A 20,330-nucleotide genomic window follows, 5' to 3' on the forward strand; every position below is an offset into this window, starting at 1 on the left:
GTGCGCGTGTGTGTTTGTGTATGTGTGTGAAGCTAAAGTAAGAGAAGAGAAGGAATCAGACGCTCTCCTATTCTCGTCTTACACAGTAATTCCTCTTCCTCTTTTATTTAAGTTTTTCACACACATACACACTCACACACACACACACACACATTAACGGAAAGACAGTTTGATCCGAAAAATTATCAAGAAACATCGTTAATGACACTTGGCTTAGCGTAAGCTAACAGAATCACTGCTGTAAAGTAAATAGAGAGAAAGTCTGTGTGTGTGTGTGTGTGTGTGTGTGTGTGTGTGTGATGGGGCACGGTGTCCAATGACACGCAGACAAAGTGCAGGCTGATACAGAGGGGGAGAGATAAAATGGATCTTTAACATCTCTAATGAGACTTACTTTTGCTTTACAATGCACGCACACACGTGTGCTATAATAAACAGTACACACGTGCTGTACACACGCATACAAACACAAAATAAAAAATGTTTGGGTAATCGCATGGGTAATCGTCTCCCCTGCTGGATCTTAGTGCTCGTCTCTTACCCATATTTCTGCAGCGCAGAGGTCATGCCTCTTTAAACTCAACATAAACAGTTAATACACATGGGAGACTAGATAGAATAAACCAACTTCTGACCTCTAGAGATTTGTTTTCATACTCCTTCATTGTTGCGATTCACTGGCGCTTGGTGTTGATGCTGGTCGTCACGCCGCTCTTTATCTCTGTGTCACTTCCTGTTGGTGGCTGTAAGAAAATCAGGGACAAAAATAAACAAAAAACATAGCTAGGTTTCTTACTGAAAAACAAAGTAAATCATACAGAAAAATAAACCTACATTAAATTTGATGGTGGTGCCTGGGACACAGTAAAGCCTGTGCATGGATAGAGAGGTTCCTCCGAACGGGTTGGACATGTTGTTAGTCGTCCCAAACAATCCTCCACTGCTAGTAGTAATACCGAAAGCTGCAAAGATATATTTGACAATGCAAAAACATATTCAAATGAATGCCATTGTTTTTCTTAACTTCTTAGCAACCATATGAACATGAGCTTACCACTAAAGAGCCAGTACATTGTGTGTGAATCATGTACAATGGCGACATGCAATATATACACCTTCTTCCACATGTTTGTTGTGTCCCCCACATGGCTTGTTGCAAACTCCAAATGGGACTTCTTATGGTTTACTTTCAACAATGGCTTTTTTTGCCAATGTTCCATAAAGGCCAATTAGTACCTGACTAATAGTTGTCCTGTGGACAGATTCTCTCACCTGAGCTGTGGATTTCTGCAACTCCTTCAGAGTTACCATGAGCCTCTTGGCTACTTCTTTGATTAATGCACTCCTTACCTGGGCTGTAAGTAGGTTTGCAGACGTGCCATACTCTTTCTATTTTCAGATGATGGATTGAACAGTGCTTCGTGGGATGTACAAAGCTTGGAAAATATTTTTAACAACCTCACCCTGCTTTAAACTTCTCCACAAATTTATCCCTCACCTGTCTGGTATTTTCCTCTGGCGTCAAGATGCATTTTGTTTACTAGTGTTCTCTAACAAACCTTCGAGGGCTTCAGAAAAAAAAAGCTGTATTTATACTGAGATTTAATTACACATTCTATTTACTAATTAGGTAACTTCTGAAGGCAGTTGGTTCCACTGGATACTAGTTAGGAGGGTCAAAGTAAAAGAAGCTGAAGTAAGATCTTGATAAAAATACATTTACGTGGTTGTAATATGAAAAGTTTAAGGGGTATGAATACTTTTGCAAGGCACTATTAAGGAAACATTCCAGTTGTGTCAAATGACAAGACGGCAGGCTTTAGAGTGTGTTGCTGTGTTGCAGGTATTAGAGTGTGTTGCTGTGTGTCCATAAGAAAATCTATTTAAGTGAGACTAATTAGAAGTATTATTATCCTTACCTGCGGATGGCGTGTTCGGTCAACTTGCTGCTGCTCCAATATTTAGGAAGCAACTACTTCTGCCTGTCATGTATGCCGTCACAATCCAATCTGGGGTTTCAGTAGCTACTATTTCTCACTACTGCTACATTTAGTAAGGAATGCCTGTGACACACTCACCGTATGACATAAAATGTTGATGATGACGCTGCCTACTGTTACAATCAAACGCCTGTGATGGAACGTGATGGAACGTCCTGCGCAAACACAAAAACAAACAGAATTTCTGTGTTGTATATATAAAACAAAAATTCTGCCTGGCACTGGTGTCCGGGCAAAAAGTCCTCGTTTCAGATTAAAGTAAATTTGAGGTTGAGGACTTTTGCAGTTGGTTGAGGTCCAGTGCACAGACTGCGCAGTTTGCACAGTCAGTGGTGATTTGGGGAACCATGTCATCTGCTGGTGTTGCTGGTGTCACATTTCTGTATTTAAAAAAAAGCACCTGTATATATTTTTTTAAAAATCAATAGATTCAAGATATTTTTTTTAATATTTAATAGCATTTAATATTACCTTGTAGATATTTTTTCAGTATGGGTTTTAATCCTGTGTATACATGTGATTCTTGAATTAAAAACCTATTTTCTTCTGTGTACATGTTTTATGAGCTAATTTTAGGTGCTCTATTTCAGGTGTTCTATATGAAATGTTTTCTCGTTGTATTGAACGTTATCTCTGCATATGTGTGTCTGAGGGTAGACGTCTAACATTTAAACTAGGGGCCAAATTCATGAAAATTCTTAGAGCAAAGAGTTTTCCTAGAGATGAAATTCTAAGAAAAGTCTTAGAATTGCAGGTGTTTTCTTCTTAAAAAGAGTAGATCCTTGTATAGATAAAAGTTATTCATCAAACATCCTAAGGTGAGAAACTGTTAGGACTAATGAGGAGGACTTTACAAGTCCTTACAAGTTTCTTAAGCAGAGGAGACAACAGCGGAAAGACAAAGATGCATGACTTGTTCCCACGCTACATACTGTACGAACCAATTTAACCAAAAAATCACAAAAGAGTTGTAGTGATGGCGTTGTAAGCGCAGTGTAAACAAAAACTCCAGATACCATATAGAATAAAACGTGCATCTCTTATACTGAATCTGATGTGGTTTATAATAAACGTGTAGTGTATGTGTGTAATGACAGAAAACGAGGTAAAGTTTCTAACGATTTATTTTTTTTTGCTGTGAGAAGCAGAACACAACAAAATTAATTGATTTCTCCCTAACATCGACATTTGTAGTTATTTGTAGTTTCAGTCACTTTTGTGCTATGAAGAGAATATTTTTACGATATTTAGTTTAGTTTGCACTTGCAAGGAAATTCTGTTTCAAGTGATGACCTTAGCCTCTACCTAACCCTGTGTACGCGAACATGAACTTGGATGGCTTTTCTCTTAATTAAATTTATCTTTTTGTTATTTGTGTGTGTGTGTGAAGATATATGTGATATTGATTTATTTTAAATTATATTAAATTGATACTTTAAAATTAATTGTGGCATGTAATCCAATTATAGACTACCCACACCATATATTTATGGACTACAACAGACAATAATCTCCTTCTACATGTTCAATCACAGTCCAATTCTATGAAATTATCAGTGTATTAAACACACAGGTGTATTAATTACAAGACACCAAACTCATGAAACAAATTGATAACGGTCAACAAAAGTCAGAACTGAAGGCAGACATGAGAATGTATCCATTTTTTTATTGCAGAACACGGCCAAAGCAGCCTGTCTCGATCATAGACTAAAGTCCATCCACCTAGGGGCCTGGAGCCCAGTGCCATGGCATGGGGACTATTTTGAGGAAGCCAATAGAGATGACCTCTATGTTCTTTTTATTTAATCACCGTGGGTGTGTATTTTGTATACGGTTTATATACATTTACTGTATATAAACCTTATACAGTTCTTAACATTTAATTCATGTGTCTCCCCTCCCAAATGTATAACCAGAGACTGACTGTGCAGGAAAGATTTAATAATGAATAAAAGAAGAATTCATTACAAACTAAATCAGGAAACATTTCAAACAATGCAAACATTTCATTTACATTTTAAACAGATTATTCAGTAGGCTACATGTATTACTGTATAACCACATGATTTATAAACCCTGATATAAACCTGGAATCGGCTCCACCCCTTACTTCTAGTGAGAGGAACTCACATTCTGAAACTCAAGACATTTTGGACAATTACATACTCCCAACCAGGGACGGCCCTTTCCTGTTCCCACATGACTGCGCACCAGTGAACAAAGCAAGGTCCATAAAAACATGAATGAGTGAGTTTGGTGCGAAAGAACTTGACTGCCTTGAATCATGACCTCAACTGATAGAACACCTTTGGGATGAATTAGAGCGGAGGCTGTGAGACCGGCCTTCTCGTCCAACATCAGTGTCTGACCTCACGAATGCGCTCTTGGAAGAATGGTCGAAAATTCCCATATACACACTCCTAAACCTTGTGGAAAGCCTTCTCAGAAGAGTTGAAGCTGTTACAGCTGCAAAGGGGGAGGGGCCAACATCATATCATATTAAACCCTATGGAATAAGAATTGGATGTTATGAAGTTCATATGCATATCCATACTTTTGGCAATATAGTGTATATGACATTCCTCTTGTTATATGCATTTATTCACTGTGACACAAGGAGGGCAGCTGACCATGTTTAAAGGGAAGCTGCGAATACGCCAAGAGCTGATGCTGGTAATGCTCGTAATCCTCCAACCTTAGCTCCTGCAAAGTATAGCCACAATTATTAAATTTAGCATAAACAGTTATTACACATGGAAGACTAGATGGTATAAACCAACTAACTGTTTCTGACCTCTAGAGATTTGTTTTCATACTCCTTCATTGCTGTGATACACTGGTGCTTGGTGTTGATGCTGGTCGTCACACCGCTCTTTACTATTGTATCACTTCCGGTTGGTGGCTGTAAGAAAATCAGGGACAAAAAAAAACAAAGCTATGTTTCTTACTAAAAAAAAAAAAAAAAAAATCAAACAGAAAAATAAAACCTACATTAAATTTGATGGTTGTGCCAAGCTGGGGCGCAGTAAAGCCTGAGGAGCCCAAGAGAGATAAGAAATACATTATATGCTAAAAGTCACATTAGCCTAATTAGGAGGGCTTTGCCTGGTTGAAGCTGAACCCAGTACCCGAGGACCCGAAGAGGCCTGGAGCGGTGCTGGGAGGTGCTGTGGCTGCAGCCCAGAACAGATTGTCTGTGTTGAAGGGTCCCTTCCTCCCTGCCTGGTAATCCTCTAATCTTAGCTCCTAGACACAATTATTAAACTCAACATAAACAATTATCACAAGAAACACTAAATAGTATAAATTAACTAACTGTTTCTGACCTCTAGAGATTTGTTTTCATACTCCTTCATTGCTGTGATACACTGGTGCTTGGTGTTGATGCTGGTCGTCACACCGCTCTTTACCATTGTATCACTTCCGGTTGGTGGCTGTAAGAAAAATCAGAGATGGATAAATGTTTCTTCCTGAAAAAAGTCAAGTAAATCATACGGAAAAAATAAAACTTACATTAAATTTTATGGTGGTGCCAGGCTGGGTCGCAGTAAAGCCCGAAGCTCCAAAGAGAGAAGGGGTTCCTCCAAATGGATTGGACGTGGTGTTGGTCGTCCCAAACAATCCTCCACTGCTAGTACTAGTGCCAAAAGCTGCAATATACATATACACTACTCACAATAGGTTAGGGATATTGTTGTTTAAATGAGTGCTGTTCCTATTTGCTCTGAATTTGAATGAAATAAGTAAAAGTTCCCTTTGGAATTAATAATAATGTATGAGAAGAGGCACCATTTTCATCAGTTTAATATTTATTACCCCCAAAAATTTAAACAATAACAGGGATAGCCCCAACAAAAGTTGACAATGTCAGTAGCGGGTGTTTCCACCATTTGCCGCAATGACAGCTTGACAGCGACGTCTCATGCTCCTCACTAGCCTCATGATGTTGTTCTGAGGCAATACGTTCCACTTCTCCACAAGTGCTACAAGTTCTGCCAGGTCATGTGTGGGGGGGTACGATCATCCAGTCTCTGCTTTAACTGGTCCCAGACGTGCTCTATGGGGTTCAGGTCAGGGGACGTTGATGGCCATACCATATGAGGCACTTCAACTTCCTGAAGTCGAGCTGTGACAATTCTGCCAAGATGTGGTGGAGCATCATCATCCATGAACAGAAGGTCGGGGGTGTGCTGGTGAAATTGGGGGATGATGATGGGTTCTATGATGTCTCTGAGGTAAGAACGTGCATTGACTGAGCCATGTACAATAACCAAATCTGTTATGCGCTGACTGGTGATGTCTGCCCAGACTGTTGAACCTTCTCCACCAAAGCAAACCCTGGGGACCATGTTGACCTCAGCGGATCGCTCACCTCGCCTTTTCCAGCAAGATGACCCGACACTCATCAGTGAACAGGACGGTAGACCACTGCTGCATTGTCCAGGTCACATGGTCTTGTGCCCAGTGCAAACGTTTACGGCGGTGTCTTGGCGTCATTGGAGTCACCTGCAAGAACCGTCTGGCATTCAAGCCAAAGCGGTGGAGTCGGAATGGTTTGTCTGGAAACCCTAGTCCCACTCACATTTCGTTAATGGGCCTACAGCTATATGGCAGTTGCATGACGATGTCTGAGTGCGTAGGTCCTTAGGTACTGGTCATCGTTGCGGTCTGTCACTCGTGGGGCTCCACTCCTGGGTCTGTCATGAACTCTGCCAGTAGTTCTGTGTCTTGATGCAAGTCTGCTGATGACACTTTCAGACACACCAAGTACACGAGCAACATCTGACTGCCTGCCACTGACCCGAAGGCGCGCCATGGCCAGGTGGCGCTGCTCGTCCGTTAAGTGACGTGGTGTGTTCATGGCTGTTTGAATGATGAACTTGGAATGACACATTGGAAAAAGTTGTTTTTTGGGATTGGCCCCAATATAAGGCACACCTGTATACAGTGACACCATTGCATGGAAGTGAAACAAACACCGTATGTATGACATCCACTAAGTCTCTCACAATATCCCTAACTTACAGTGAGTCGTGTAAGACAATGAAAAAACATTCAAATTTATGCCATTCCTCTTGTTAATTACTTAGCAACCAAATTGTGTATATCATATAACAAGCAGATATGCAATATAATACATTAATCTGTGTGAATTGTTTTGCGTGCTAGGTGTCATAATAGCTTAATTCCCAGGATGTTGCACATGTACTGTATATGTTGTGGTTGAAGCTAAACCCAGTACCTGAGGACCCGAAGACTCCAGTAGCGGTGCTGGGAGTTGCTGTGACTGCAGCCCCAATCACACCACCTGTGTTGAAGGGTCTCTTCCTCCCTGCCTGGTAATCCTCCAACCTAAGCTCCTGCAAGGTATAGACATGATTACTAAACTCAACATAAACAGTTATTTACTGTTATAAACAGTACCTGGGGACTATAGAATTAACCAACTAACTGTTTCTGACCTCTAGAGATTTGTTTTCATACTCCTTCATTGCTGTGATACACTGGTGCTTGGTGTTAATGAAGATCATCACGCCGCTCTTTTGCTCTGTGTCACTTCCTGTTGGTGGCTGTAAGAAATTCAGAAATTCCATCTCACTTTATTTTTGGTCATGATTTTCCTTTTCTTTGAAACACAACCAAGATTTGGCATGCTTCCAAGAAAATGTTAACGTCATGTTTGTTTTATTGAACAACAATTTTGACATATTAGGCTTTCTGTCAGTTTGTAATTTAAAAAAAAAAAAAGTTAATTAAACAGAGAAATAAAACGTACGTTAAATTTGATGCTTGTGCCAGGCTGGGTCGCAGTAAACTCTGAGGATCCGAACAGATTTGACGTGGTGTTGGTTGCTCCAAACAATCCTCCACTAGTGTCAAAAGCTGCAAAGTATAAAACAAAAAAACAAATGAATGATATTCCTCTTGTTACCAAACAAATTTTATAAATTATGTTCAAACTCAGCGCTTAATATTCAACATAAGGAGAAGAAAGTAGTATTTAAGCATGAGGTGGTATCAAAAAGTTTTGAGACTAGTTTTGTAATACACCAACAGAGGGCAGCACGAGGCTGCACACACAGTCAAAGTGTTTTGAGTGGCAGGCACCCTTCAAGAGCGGAAGAACCTTACTGGAAGAGGACAAGAGATCTTAGGAAGACTTAACCAAAAATGGTGAAAGCGACCTGATTTGCGGCGCGTGAATCTCTAAACTTTTTGATACCCCTCGTATGCTTACATATTAACACAAAAGAAATAATGACAAAGCGTTATGTTGTTTGTCTGAGGTTGAATTCGCCTAATACTGTAATTAGACCTGGTACAATTAGGTGATTTTTGTTTGTTTTTATACAAGGGGGAACTAACTTTTACACTCGACTGTACATTCAGGTTTTTATTTGCCGTTAAATTTAGCAATAATAAGAATTAGTAACTACATACAGTACTTGATTGATTTAGTTGATATTTCCTTCTCCCTTCATTGTTTGTATTTTGGACATAATTACGTTTACATTCTGGACCATTGCACAAAGACACTTTAATAACCTTTGCACAAAGTCACTTTTTCTATGCATATTTGCACACCATTATATTTCTATTTGTACAGTACATTTCTATTTTCAGTTTCTATTTTTAGTTCTATTTTTCCTAGTTAAATTTTATTTTATTTTTTAATTAAAATTTTCTATTGTATTTCTTTTATTCATATTTATTACTATTATAAGCTTTAATTCTCTTTTTAAGGTCACTGGCGGTTGTGTAAGCATTTCACTACATTTCGTACTGTGTATGACTGTGTATGTGACAAATAAAATTTGAATTTGAATTTGATAATAGGTTTTTTATCGGTTTGTTTGTAAGAACTGTTTTGTGTTCTTAACACTGGGGCTTACTGTACGGCTACTGATAACAGTCTGATAAAATATCATAACACTAGAAAGCTCTTTTTAAACAGACTGGTCAAGAGTTAAGTGTACTTGGCATCTCGAGTACTTACTCTGTTGTCCAAATGTCCCAAATGCTCCTGGTCCTGCTTCGGAGGGAGAACCGGATGACTTGTTAAACATCTTGCGCTGCTACGGACACTGCATAAATCTGTCTCTCACACACAATCAATTAGTAAGAACACAACCAGCTAAAGCACTTGACCCACTGTTCACAACAGTGACATTCATGACACTCGATATGATTAGAATATTACACTATTCAGGTGATAACAGGTAATGTATTAAGTAGTTTCGATATCATTTTAAAAAGCGTAACATAACAACGGTCACATGACTAGAGCTCAGTTCTCCAGGTGAGAAAACACATGACTCATTATAAATACACAGATACCGGTTGATAATATTCTCCATACTTATTAAATGAAATATTTAAATGCAGGAATAATATGGCCCATTATGTGCTACAAATTAACAAACATAAGTTTTAATATGGCTTTGATTGTTTTGTGTGTGTGTGTGATTGCATGTCTTTAAATGTTTAGTTCACGATAATGACAGCATGAGATAAAAACATGGAGGTGGGATTGTAATAGATACAACCAGGAGCAAATCATGTTTTGTCTTTATTAAAGGACATTTTATTAAAGAAAATAATAAAAGCACAAAGTTTCATGATTTTAGCCTCCAGTTAAAGTGAATAAACATCCGTGAGAGGCGTGGATGAGTCTCAACGTTTACTTTCGTCCAGAGTTCTGCAGGTGCGTCATAGAACATCAAAAGTGAAACTGCAGCGCGTGCACACCTGTCTGCGCACAGCAGGTACACAGTACATACACAGCAGGAGCATCTCAAAAAGGAAATATCCATAGTTGCCAGGTCCGCTTATAATACGTGACTTTGGGCTTCTTTTTCTTTGAAGTCGCTTGAAAATAATACGGGTCGCAGTTCTTTGAGCTTATTTTGAAATATATGGTTTCTTGACAGAAAAATCTGACAATTAATTTCATGTTTTACATTGATGGTCTAATTCTTCTGTGACACTGTGTACACAGCCTTGCATTAAAGACCACTGTAACTTTTTTTTTTATTTCCAGCATGGTGAATAAACTGAAAATAAACTAAGGCAAATAAATGTGTGATTTGGGCAAAATAGGCAAAAAAGGAAGGTCTTATATGATAATTATTATCCCATCAATTTATAGTTTTGCATGAGTCATGTATTAAATAAAGCACCGCACTGGCACCCACCCAAATTTAGACAAACATCCAATGATATTGTTTTAGTAAAGGCCAGAGAAAACCTTAGGTTATATAGAGCTTTGGATGTACAGATGTTAGGGCTACAGGCCCAGGTTGTACGACTGTCTGTACAGGTCCAGAATTATACTCTTATATGGCTCCTTGCAGGGTGGCAGAGGGATGAGGAAAGAGAGAATGACTGGAAAAAAGTGATGAGAGAGAGAGTGGAATTGTAAAAAATAATAATCAGGGGATAATATTAATAATTCCTGATCAGGAAAAGAAGCAATTACTGTCCTTTTTTTAAGGAAAATGGGGACGAATTTACTCGGCATGACAGTAGGCACATCAGTAAAGTTTTTTTTTTTTTTTACTTTCCACCTGTGGCCAATGTACCCATAAAATGGGCAGCATTATGACGGTTATTTGGATAAGGACATCGGTGCCCCTCATTTCACAATTGCTTGGGTGTCTAAAAGGTCTCATCGTCTCTATCTGTTTATCATGGGAGTGTTTCAGAACACTCTTTAAGGTACCTTTATTCTATATTATTTCCAGTTTCCTATGTGCATCACATGCTGATCCACAAGGTGTGTGCCTGTGACTTCTGCCAATTCAACGCTGTTCACTTTTCCAGTGTGGAACAGCAGAGGGTATTTTAGCCTGTGATGAAGTTTAACCTTTCTTAAACGGTATCCGTGCCTGAAGAGGAGTTAAGTGCCTTCCACACTATTCTACTCTACAATCACGTCATACAGTAGTCTCCTCAACACCACAGACCTCAATGGACTGTGTTGCCACACCCTTTAGCTGACCGGCTTAAGGCTTTCTGGTTCTCTTCCACTACTCTTTGTTGTGTTAGAGGAGCATCTGGAGCCTGCCTGGCCACTTTCTTGATTTCCAATTCTTACACCTGAAGTCCTTCACCATGTCCTGGCTGCAGATCGGGGAGTTCAGCGTGTGCTGGTGTTGGACGGGACCTCCTTATGGATTAGAGACAAAGGAGTTTTATATTAGAATATTGCTAAACCTATTAAATTCAATTCAACTCAATTTTATTTGTATAGCGCATTCAACAATTGTTATTGTCGCAAAGCAGCTTTACACAATCAAAAGAATTAATTAAGTTTTTATGGAATGTGAATGTGTATAAATCAAATGATCAGATCCCTGATGAGCGAGCCGAGGGCGACAGTGGCAAAGAAAAACTCCCTGAGATGGCAATAGAAGGAAACCTTGAAAGGAACCGGACTCAACAGGGAACCCATCCTCATTTGGATGAAACAGAGAGCAGCAATTGATCTGCATCCATACTGTGTGTTAGATGGCAGCCAGTTCAGCTACTGTATACCAGTTGATGTTAATTGATGTTAATATGGAGTCTTAGTTATTGGAGGCTCAGATAGATAACAATATAACACAACAATATATATTATCAATTATTTTGAAAAAAATCATACATTAGGATGGATGTAGTTATCCATATGAGGAGGAGAGCTGTCAGAAGTACAGATGTGTGTACAGATGTGTGCAGATGTGTGTACTGGTTGGTGTTCCTCGTCCACCTGAGCTTGTGGCGCCATCTGCTGATGCTGCTGGGACGGTGGGATTTGTTACAGTCCTGCAGAGATGGCCTTCATCATCTTCTTCATCTTGAGGGAACTTCTTCCTCCTCATCGGAGTCTTGCAGGCTGTACTTGGAAAAGTGTGGCACCTGGAGAAGATTGATTCATTAAATAAAAACTCAATACTCAATACTAAATACTCACCTACAAACGTGTGAAAAAGTGTAAACATATTTTTCCAAAGCAAGCTAAGAAACATCTAGTACTAAAGGCTCAAGCAATTACAGTCTCACAACTAAGAAAAAAAAGCAGGCTCATACCTCAAACACCCAGGATCCGGTCTCGGGTCTATACTCCAGGAAGCGGGCGCCTTGTCGGCGTGAGGCGTTCTCCAGACGTCCCTCGTAGTTCATCTCACTCAGACGCTGAGGGCTTTTGATCTGAGTGCAGGTGGTTTTGTCATTGGGCCAAACACCATCAAGAGTCACTTCTGCTCGTCTGTAAATGAGATTTAATGTGATTATGTAAAACAACATACAGAACATGGAAGACTGATTGACTAACAAAACCATGATCAAGAACACACGAGATGGAGCTGCTAACCTGTTAAGGGCCTCTCCTACAGGTGGCTTATCTTTGTCATCAGGGTAGACGATTACCTCCTTTCGCCTGAAGTGCACAATCTCGTCAAGGTTCAGGTTTGTTAAATTCACTTCACCAGGGAAGAAAACTGACCCGTAGCCTGGAACACACGCTCAGGGTTAATTAACGCCTATCTATATTATAAAAATATAACATTTTAGGGATCGTGATTTGAAGCATACCTTTCCTTCCTATTGTAAAGTTTTCGACAATACACTCCCCGTTTTCATTCAGCATCTTCCCCAGCTCCTCCATAGAGGGAATGGTGTAGTATCCCGCCCGAGTGAGAACAATACCTGAGGATGTAAAGAACAATGACTCAATGGATCCAGGACGGTTCTTTAGATTAACTTCATGAACAGAAGACTATGGCCATGACCTACCAGCTGGGTGAGAAGGCTTTTGTACGTCTAGTTCATTGTCTCTCTCTTTCTGGATACTGTCGTCTCCCAGAGAGATCTCCTGACTGCCGGCGTCCAGGCACTTGCCTCCAAAATTTAGCTCGCTAATGGTGTCGTGTGGCAAAAAACAGGGCTGAATGAGTGGGATGGGCTTAGCAATGGGGTTGATGTAGAACCTGGAGACTTGCAGATATTCTTCTGCTCCACCTTTCACCTTTACATTATGCGTTTCTCTCTCATCTGCCCTCAGACTGAAGACAAATTTGAAATAGTACTAAGGATTTTCCTGGTAGGATTAGGGGAATATTTTTTTAATGTTCAAAAACTTATAAAGGTTATAAAATTCTTAGATAAAATCTGACCCAAGGCTGTTTTGTGGGTATCCTGACGGTGAGTTCGAGTCATCAGTCTTGCTGTCCCTGGAGCTGCTGAGCAGGTTGATTATATTAATGTTCTTCAACACATGCTTCTTAATGTTCCGCCTAAAAACAGAACAGGTGTAAACTTGACACTGGTGCAAGTTTTACAAGGAAAAAATGCCTTTACAAAATCATAAAGATCCCTTACCTGGGCTTAAAAGGTCCACTGATGAGAGACGGTTCGTCATCTTCTAGCCAATCCCAGTGGTGAGGTTTCCAAGAGCTGAGGGCCTTGGGTGTGGCAGGACGAGGGGTTAGTTTGAAGTGCGTAGGGGTCGTCGTTGGGGCCCTCTGGTTAGCTGGCTTCTGCTGCTAATTAAAGTTAAAAAAAAAAAAGAAAAATAATCCATTATTTAAATAAGTATTTTCACAAATGCCACCACCTCACAACTTTATTCTTACAGACATCCAGGACATTCCCTTCTTCGTCAGAGCCTAAGAGAAATTAAGAGAAAAAAAGTGGTAGAAGTCACAGAAGAGCCTTCCATACCTCCTCTTTCTTCTTGGGTTCATGGATTGGGTTCAGGAATAATGGATTATCTCCATAAGGAGAATAGTAATTCGCATAGAACAGCTGCTGTTGAAGCACTGCTTGCTGGGTTGCAGCATTGGAATCTGTCAGGGCTGAAAGATTAAACCCAGGCTTCCCCACTGTCCCCATGGTGAAGCCTATCTTGTTCTGGTTGGTTCCAGACAGAGGCGTCGGCCCTGCACCTACACCTGAAAGGATGGGCTCAAAATTTACTCTTAATACAAAGACAACAAGACACATTTCAATTTTCAATTCAATTTTGAAGTTTGCATCCAGGAGGATTATCCCCGAACCCTATGAGATGTATTAGCAGTGAGCCATTAATAAAAGATGTGAGAAGCATGTCTATATCTAAATATAGCTAATCTTTACATTATAGACTACAAATCAATTCTCCTTGCTCACCAAGGGTGGAGGTGTTTGTGCTCCTCTGCAAAGTGAGCATGGGTTTGTTCCCAGACAGGCCGGTGCTTGTGCCAAAGGAGGGAGCACTCATGGTGGTGATGCCAAACCCCGAAGGCTTATTAACAACCAGTTTCTGTGAACATAGGAAATTTATATTAAACTACCATTAACAGTGGTTTATATGGAAAACAGGTGTTGAGTTTTTCCACCAGTCACCTGTGTACCCACATTCCCAAAGCCGGTGTTGGGCTGCCCAAAGCCCATGGCCATGCTGGTTTTTGCCATGTTTCCAAATAGACCTCTGGGATGTGACTCAGCCGTGTTGCCAAAAAAACCCTGAACACAAAAAATTACATAACAGTCTACAAAGTATTAGACAACTGTACATATCACTGGCAGCAACATCATCTGTGAATCTGCTAGCGTCTACTCACTATGCTGCTGGTGTTGGTGCCACTGAATGAGAAGCCTGTGTTTTGGGTAGTGGTGGCCTGACCAAAGGGCTTGAAGAGACTATTGGTCTGCGATGTCTGGCCAAATGAACCGGGGGTCGTCCCAAAGCCAATCGTAGCTACAGAAGAATAAGACAAGTTACTGGTAATCATTTTGAGATGATTACTTTTTCACCAGGCCTTTTTACCAGGTAATTTAAAAAAGCTAATAACTGGTTGTGTCAACCTTCACAGCAACAACTGCAATCAAGTGTTTGTGATAACTGCCAATAAGTCTTTCACATCACGGCGGAAGAATTTTGGCCCACTCTTCTTTGAAGACTTTGTTTAATTCTGCCACATTTGAAGGTTTATATTATATAACATTTGCCCAAAAGTCTTGAGAATAATCAAAATATTTTTTGGCAATTGTGAGACGAGGCTTTGTGTTCCTTTTTGGTCAGCAACAGCTTTTGCCTTGGAACTCTCCCATGGATGCCTGGGGTCTTTTAAGCTCCTGAATGAGTCGTCGTTGTGCTCTTGGTGTACTTTAGGTAAGCTGAACACTCCTGGATGCCTTTTTGGATCTTCGCGAGCGTCACCTTATCAGACAGGTTCAATTTAAGTGATTTCTTGAGTCGTGGGTCTGGCATTAATCAGGCCTGGGTATGGCAAGTGAAATTTAACTCAGCTTTCCAAGAATCAAACTTTATTTCTGATTTGGCAAAGTGGCAATTACTTTTTTACACAGGGCTGGTTGGGCTTTTTTTTTCTTTAATAAATGAAATCTGTCAAGTTATTTGTGCAATATTAACATGTCTCAATCATTTAAGTATGACAAATATGTAAAATAAAATAAAAATCAGGAAAAGGCAAATACTTTTTCAAGGCGTTGTATGTCTATAATTTTTCTTATATATAAAATATATAATAATTTCTAATTATTATATATTGTTACTATTATACAAACTGTGTCCTAGCATTTAGAATCGTGTACATTTCTACACATCTGAATGTTGCACATAAAAACAGACCAGAGTTAAATGAGGGCTTTGCCTGGTTGAACCCAGCACCCGAGGTCCCGAGGAGGCCTGTAGCAGTGCTGAGGGTTCCTGCGGCTGCAGCCCCTTTGTAGGATTGTCCCTTCCTCCCTGCCTGGTAATCCTCTAACCTCAGCTCCTACAAAATATAGACAAAATGATTAAACTCAACATATCACATGGGAGACTAGATAGTATAAACCAACTAACTGTTTCTGACCTCTAGAGATTTGTTTTCATACTCCTTCATTGCTGTGATACACTGGTGCTTGGTGTTGATGCTGGTCGTCACACCGCTCTTTACCACCGCATCACTTCCTGTTGGTGGCTGTAAGAAAATCAGAGATAGAAAAAAAAGGGGAAAAAAATAACACAGCTATGTTTCTTACAAAAAAAGTAAATTATACAGAAAAATAATACTTACATTAAATTTGATGGTTGTGCCAGACTGGGTCGCAGTAAAAGCAGAGGATCCAAAGAGCGAAGGGGTTTTTCCAAACGGATTGGAGAATCCTCCCCTGCAAGTGCCAAAAGCTGCAAAATATGTATTTGGCAGTTTAAAAAAAAAATCCAATAAGTTACATTTCTCTTGTTAACTCCACATAAAAAAAAACACATGAAACTGAAAGTACTGCCAAAAGAGGCGGGTTTGTTGGCACCAAATGCATTGCCTTGCTGAGAGAAAAGACCTCCACCTCCTGTATTAGTGTTTCCAAAGGGGCTTTTGGAGGTCCCGCTTGTTGCACCGAACCCAAATGCGCTGCTGGTAGATGAATTGACAGGTTGCCCAAATGTGATGGAGCCAAACAGCCCATCTGGGTAGAGCAAAAGGTCATGTTAGATTGTGTGTACAAACAGGTACCGGTCATTATCTCATTCAGCTCCTGAAATTCAAGACTAAAGAAAAGGGACTTCTATGTCTTCTACTAATATGTTTATTTCATTCATTCAGTTGACTCGTGTACCAATCAGAGTCAAGCCCTATCTATCTACCCAATTACTAAATTAAAACAAAATATAAAATAAAAAAAAAGCTTTCCATTGCCTTACTGTGGAACACACAAAAAACTTGTTCCAAACCGGTGCATAATATTTACTCAACATCTGTAGAAGGAAGTAACATTAACAGGTTGTCCCCCAACTTAAGAACATTTGAGTTAAAAATTTCTGCGGATACGAACAGACCGTGGTTCTACTTTCGGGTCAATTGGAGAAGTAGATAAGTGTAAAATACAAAAAATAGACACTGCAGTGCACCAGATACCAATATTTACAATTATATACAATATTTTCAGTGTGTAAGTGAATGAATAAAATGTCGAAAGTCCGGTATATTGTATTAGTATGTGTGTATGGGGTGCTAATTTCGGAAAATCCTCAACAAAACATTTGGACTTAGCAGTCCAATACAGTGAAAAATAGCTCTGAGACAAAATGGCATCAGTCATTCCCTTCCCAATTTAACAGCAACAGTTATATTTGTGTGAGATTTATAACCTTAGATGCGATTGTGATTTTTGGCCACATGATGGCAGTGTGGGGAAAGGGACAGATTTAGTCAAGTAGCTTGTAATGCTTTTACATTGTACAGTATATTCGTATACTGTATATATATATATAAAAGCATACCAGGTTTGTTCTGTGTTGCGCCAAAGAGATCAACGCTGTTGTTTGTGGTTCCAGAAGCAGAAGCACCAAAACCACCTGTCGTTACAAACCCTGCATCTGGGGGAAAAAAACAATATGCCACCACATTAAAAATAAAAAAATTCCCTTTGGAATTTATAAAATACTTTCCTTCTTTCTTCCTATCTATTAGTCTATCTATTTATTTAGCTATATAATGTATTTGCTAACTGTTTTTTCCTTCTCACTTTTTTTTTATTGTGCTTTTTCTTTACATTAAAACACGACCAACATCCCGAGTACTTACTCTGTTGTCCAAATGTAGATGAAGTCCCAAAGCCTCCCGTCCCTGCCCCAAAAGGAGTACCGAATGACTTGTTGGCCATCTTGCATTGCTATGGACACTGCATAAGTTTGTCGCAGACATACACACACACACACACACACACACACACAATACAATCACTTAGAAAGAACACAACAAGATAAGGCACTTGAATCTCTGTTTACAAATGTGACATTCTGCCTTGATTCATATAATTTAATAAGATTTGTAGAATATTTCCTTCCAACACATAATCAATGTGTTAAGTTATGTAGGATAAGAATAAGAAATATGCCTACTTTGTAAAGAACAGACACAGTCATGACAATAATATATCTATTATTTATAGCTTGAATAACATATTACATCAATAATTTTATGTATATGTACAGGACAAACAGACACAGTTCTCCAGGTGGAAAAACACATAACTAAATTATAAACACACAGAAACCTGCTGATAATAATCTCTGTACTAGTGCAAACAGTTTGTTTATGCCCTAATAGGCCTTTAAAACTAACGATGAGGAATAAAGTTTTAAATGGCTGCTTCCTACATGAATTTTATGTTAAGTGATAAATGCATGAGCCTTTCTGAGCGGAATGTAGTTAAAATTATTCATAAATGTATACAGTCTCATAAATAGGCAAGGATTTGTGCAAGGGATTTTTTATTATTTTTATTATTAATAAAAAAGTTATTCTTATAAATTCTTCCACTGTATGTGCACCCCACATGGCTGCTAGTCTTATTTCTTAATGGACATTTTATGATAAAAAATATTGTTTGTTAAATAAATATAGAGAAAATGCTTTAAAAAAGATTACAAAATTAGACATCAAAATAATGCCTGTTATTTACTGGCTAGGTAATAATAATAGTAATAATAATAATAATAATAATAATAATACTTATATTACTACTTGGCAGACCATATTATCCAGAGTGACTTACATAAGGAGACATCCAAGAGAGGAAGTGTGTCTTAGTGTTTTGAGATACACAGAGAAGTGGGAATTTGGAAAGGTTGAGTACACTGTAAAAAATATTTTAGAAAATGATAAAAGGGGTCAACGAAGAAAGTATTTTATGAGTTTCTAAAAGTGATGGACTAGAAAAGAGGATTTAAACTGAAAGGAAAATGAGGAACTAATGAGGAACATTTGGAAAGACCAATTAAGCCTTATCTGCATGTCTTTGGACTGTGGGAGGAAACCGGAGAACCCAGAGGATACCCAGCAAGCACACAGACTTGGCACGAGAAATCGAACCCGGACCCTGGAGGTGCAAGGCAACAGTGCTAACAACTAATCCGCTATGATGCCATGTGTTATAGCCAGATTATATTATTATTATTATTATTATATTATTATTATCAGCAAAAGGTAAATGTTAGGTAGTTTGAGATTAGATATATAGTTTATATAAGATATAGGTTTATATAAGATAAATATATAGATATATAGTTTATATAAGATAAAGGTAGATATATAGATATATAGTTTATATAAGATAAAGGTTTTATCCCATCAATTAATCAACATTTATTTATATAACACTTTACAGCAATTTAAGTTGACCCGAAGTGCTGCACCACACTAAAAATGACAATAAAATGGCAAAAAATGGAAATTAAAATACAGGAACAAAATAAAACACATAGTCATAAATAAATAAATGAAAAATATGGAAATTATGGAAAATATAATAATAATAATAATAATAATAATAATTAATTGATTAAATGAATAAATAAAACAAAATAATAAAATAAAGAAAAAACATAAAATTATAAAATATTAAAGGCCATTTTAAATTAGTGAGTCTTTAGTTTTGCTTTAAATGAAGGGAGGTCCGTTATTTTGCGTATCTCAGGTGGAATGTTGTTGACTTTTAATTTTTTTTATGAAGTTTTTATTGCGCTCAGTGTTCATATATTGCTAGTATACTTCTCTGTAGCTTTTGATCTTGTGTAACAATTAGAAGTAATACATTATGTTAAATTAATTAGTACAGTAAATTATGTCACAATTCACTGTAATGTACATGAGTGCCTTTTTTCACACAGTAGAATATATCTAAGTTTTTAAAGTGTGTGACATTTTCCTTTTTCTGATAAAAATAACAATGGTATAAACTACCGCATGCAATAATATAAACGCAAAAACAGAATGAATTTTGATTGAGTGTAAATTATATAGCGGGAATTCAAGTGAGTTAGAATTAAAGCAACTTTGGCTTCAAAGAGAACTCACCGAAAGTGCTTTTCTGTTTCAAACATCACAAACTTGCTTCTCTGAGCGCTCGGGACTTCCTCTCGTCTCGTGCTGTTTTCAAAGCTCTCTCATAGGACACTTTTACGGGAAATGCCGCAAATAAACATGCGCGTGGTCGGGTTAACGCATGATGACCCGAATCTTGTCTCGAGCGCCGTCTGTGACGTTTCCCTGAATACGCGTCACCAATGACGTCACGAATTAGATGCCCTGTCAGCATACTGTGAGGTTGTAGGAGCGCACACTGATCTTCCATAACATTATGACCACCAGCCTAATTTTGAGTAATTCCTCAAAAGTTAATGCTGGTTGTGATAGAAAGGTGTCAAAACACACAGTGTATCACTGTTAAGGTGGCAAAAGGGGGACTTACTCAACATTATACATTATACACGCACACACATACACACAAACATGAGTCAAAATTATCTGCACTCTGGCTGTAGAAAAGACAAAGACATAATTTTTTGACATAATC

At 38.6% G+C, this 20,330-nt stretch overlaps 2 protein-coding genes across 2 annotated transcripts; both read right to left on the bottom strand.

The window, feature by feature from the left end:
* Positions 1 to 4,098: 4,098 nt before the first annotated feature.
* LOC128507664 (nuclear pore complex protein Nup98-Nup96-like) lies at positions 4,099 to 11,161 on the bottom strand. Its single transcript, XM_053478720.1, has 8 exons — positions 9,001 to 11,161; positions 7,780 to 7,886; positions 7,466 to 7,573; positions 7,246 to 7,363; positions 5,517 to 5,653; positions 4,798 to 4,905; positions 4,634 to 4,706; positions 4,099 to 4,509 (listed from the first exon to the last, which is right to left on the bottom strand). Exons 1-8 carry the CDS (start codon positions 9,068 to 9,070, stop codon positions 4,493 to 4,495), a joined length of 738 nt encoding a protein of 245 aa, XP_053334695.1. The 5' UTR covers positions 9,071 to 11,161; the 3' UTR covers positions 4,099 to 4,492.
* Positions 11,162 to 11,759: 598 nt separating this feature from the next.
* On the bottom strand, positions 11,760 to 19,891 carry LOC128507682 (nuclear pore complex protein Nup98-Nup96-like). Its single transcript, XM_053478744.1, has 18 exons — positions 19,832 to 19,891; positions 17,558 to 17,654; positions 17,254 to 17,349; positions 16,257 to 16,439; positions 16,049 to 16,158; positions 15,845 to 15,952; positions 15,619 to 15,763; positions 14,588 to 14,724; positions 14,370 to 14,489; positions 14,154 to 14,286; positions 13,707 to 13,936; positions 13,365 to 13,528; positions 13,160 to 13,279; positions 12,780 to 13,060; positions 12,579 to 12,692; positions 12,358 to 12,496; positions 12,075 to 12,252; positions 11,760 to 11,903 (listed from the first exon to the last, which is right to left on the bottom strand). The coding sequence occupies exons 2-18, from the start codon at positions 17,634 to 17,636 to the stop codon at positions 11,838 to 11,840; spliced, it is 2,403 nt and encodes an 800-aa protein (XP_053334719.1). The 5' UTR covers positions 17,637 to 17,654; positions 19,832 to 19,891; the 3' UTR covers positions 11,760 to 11,837.
* Positions 19,892 to 20,330: the final 439 nt, after the last annotated feature.

Source organism: Clarias gariepinus, chromosome 19 (genome assembly GCF_024256425.1).
Source record: "Clarias gariepinus isolate MV-2021 ecotype Netherlands chromosome 19, CGAR_prim_01v2, whole genome shotgun sequence".
Lineage (NCBI taxonomy): Eukaryota > Metazoa > Chordata > Actinopteri > Siluriformes > Clariidae > Clarias > Clarias gariepinus.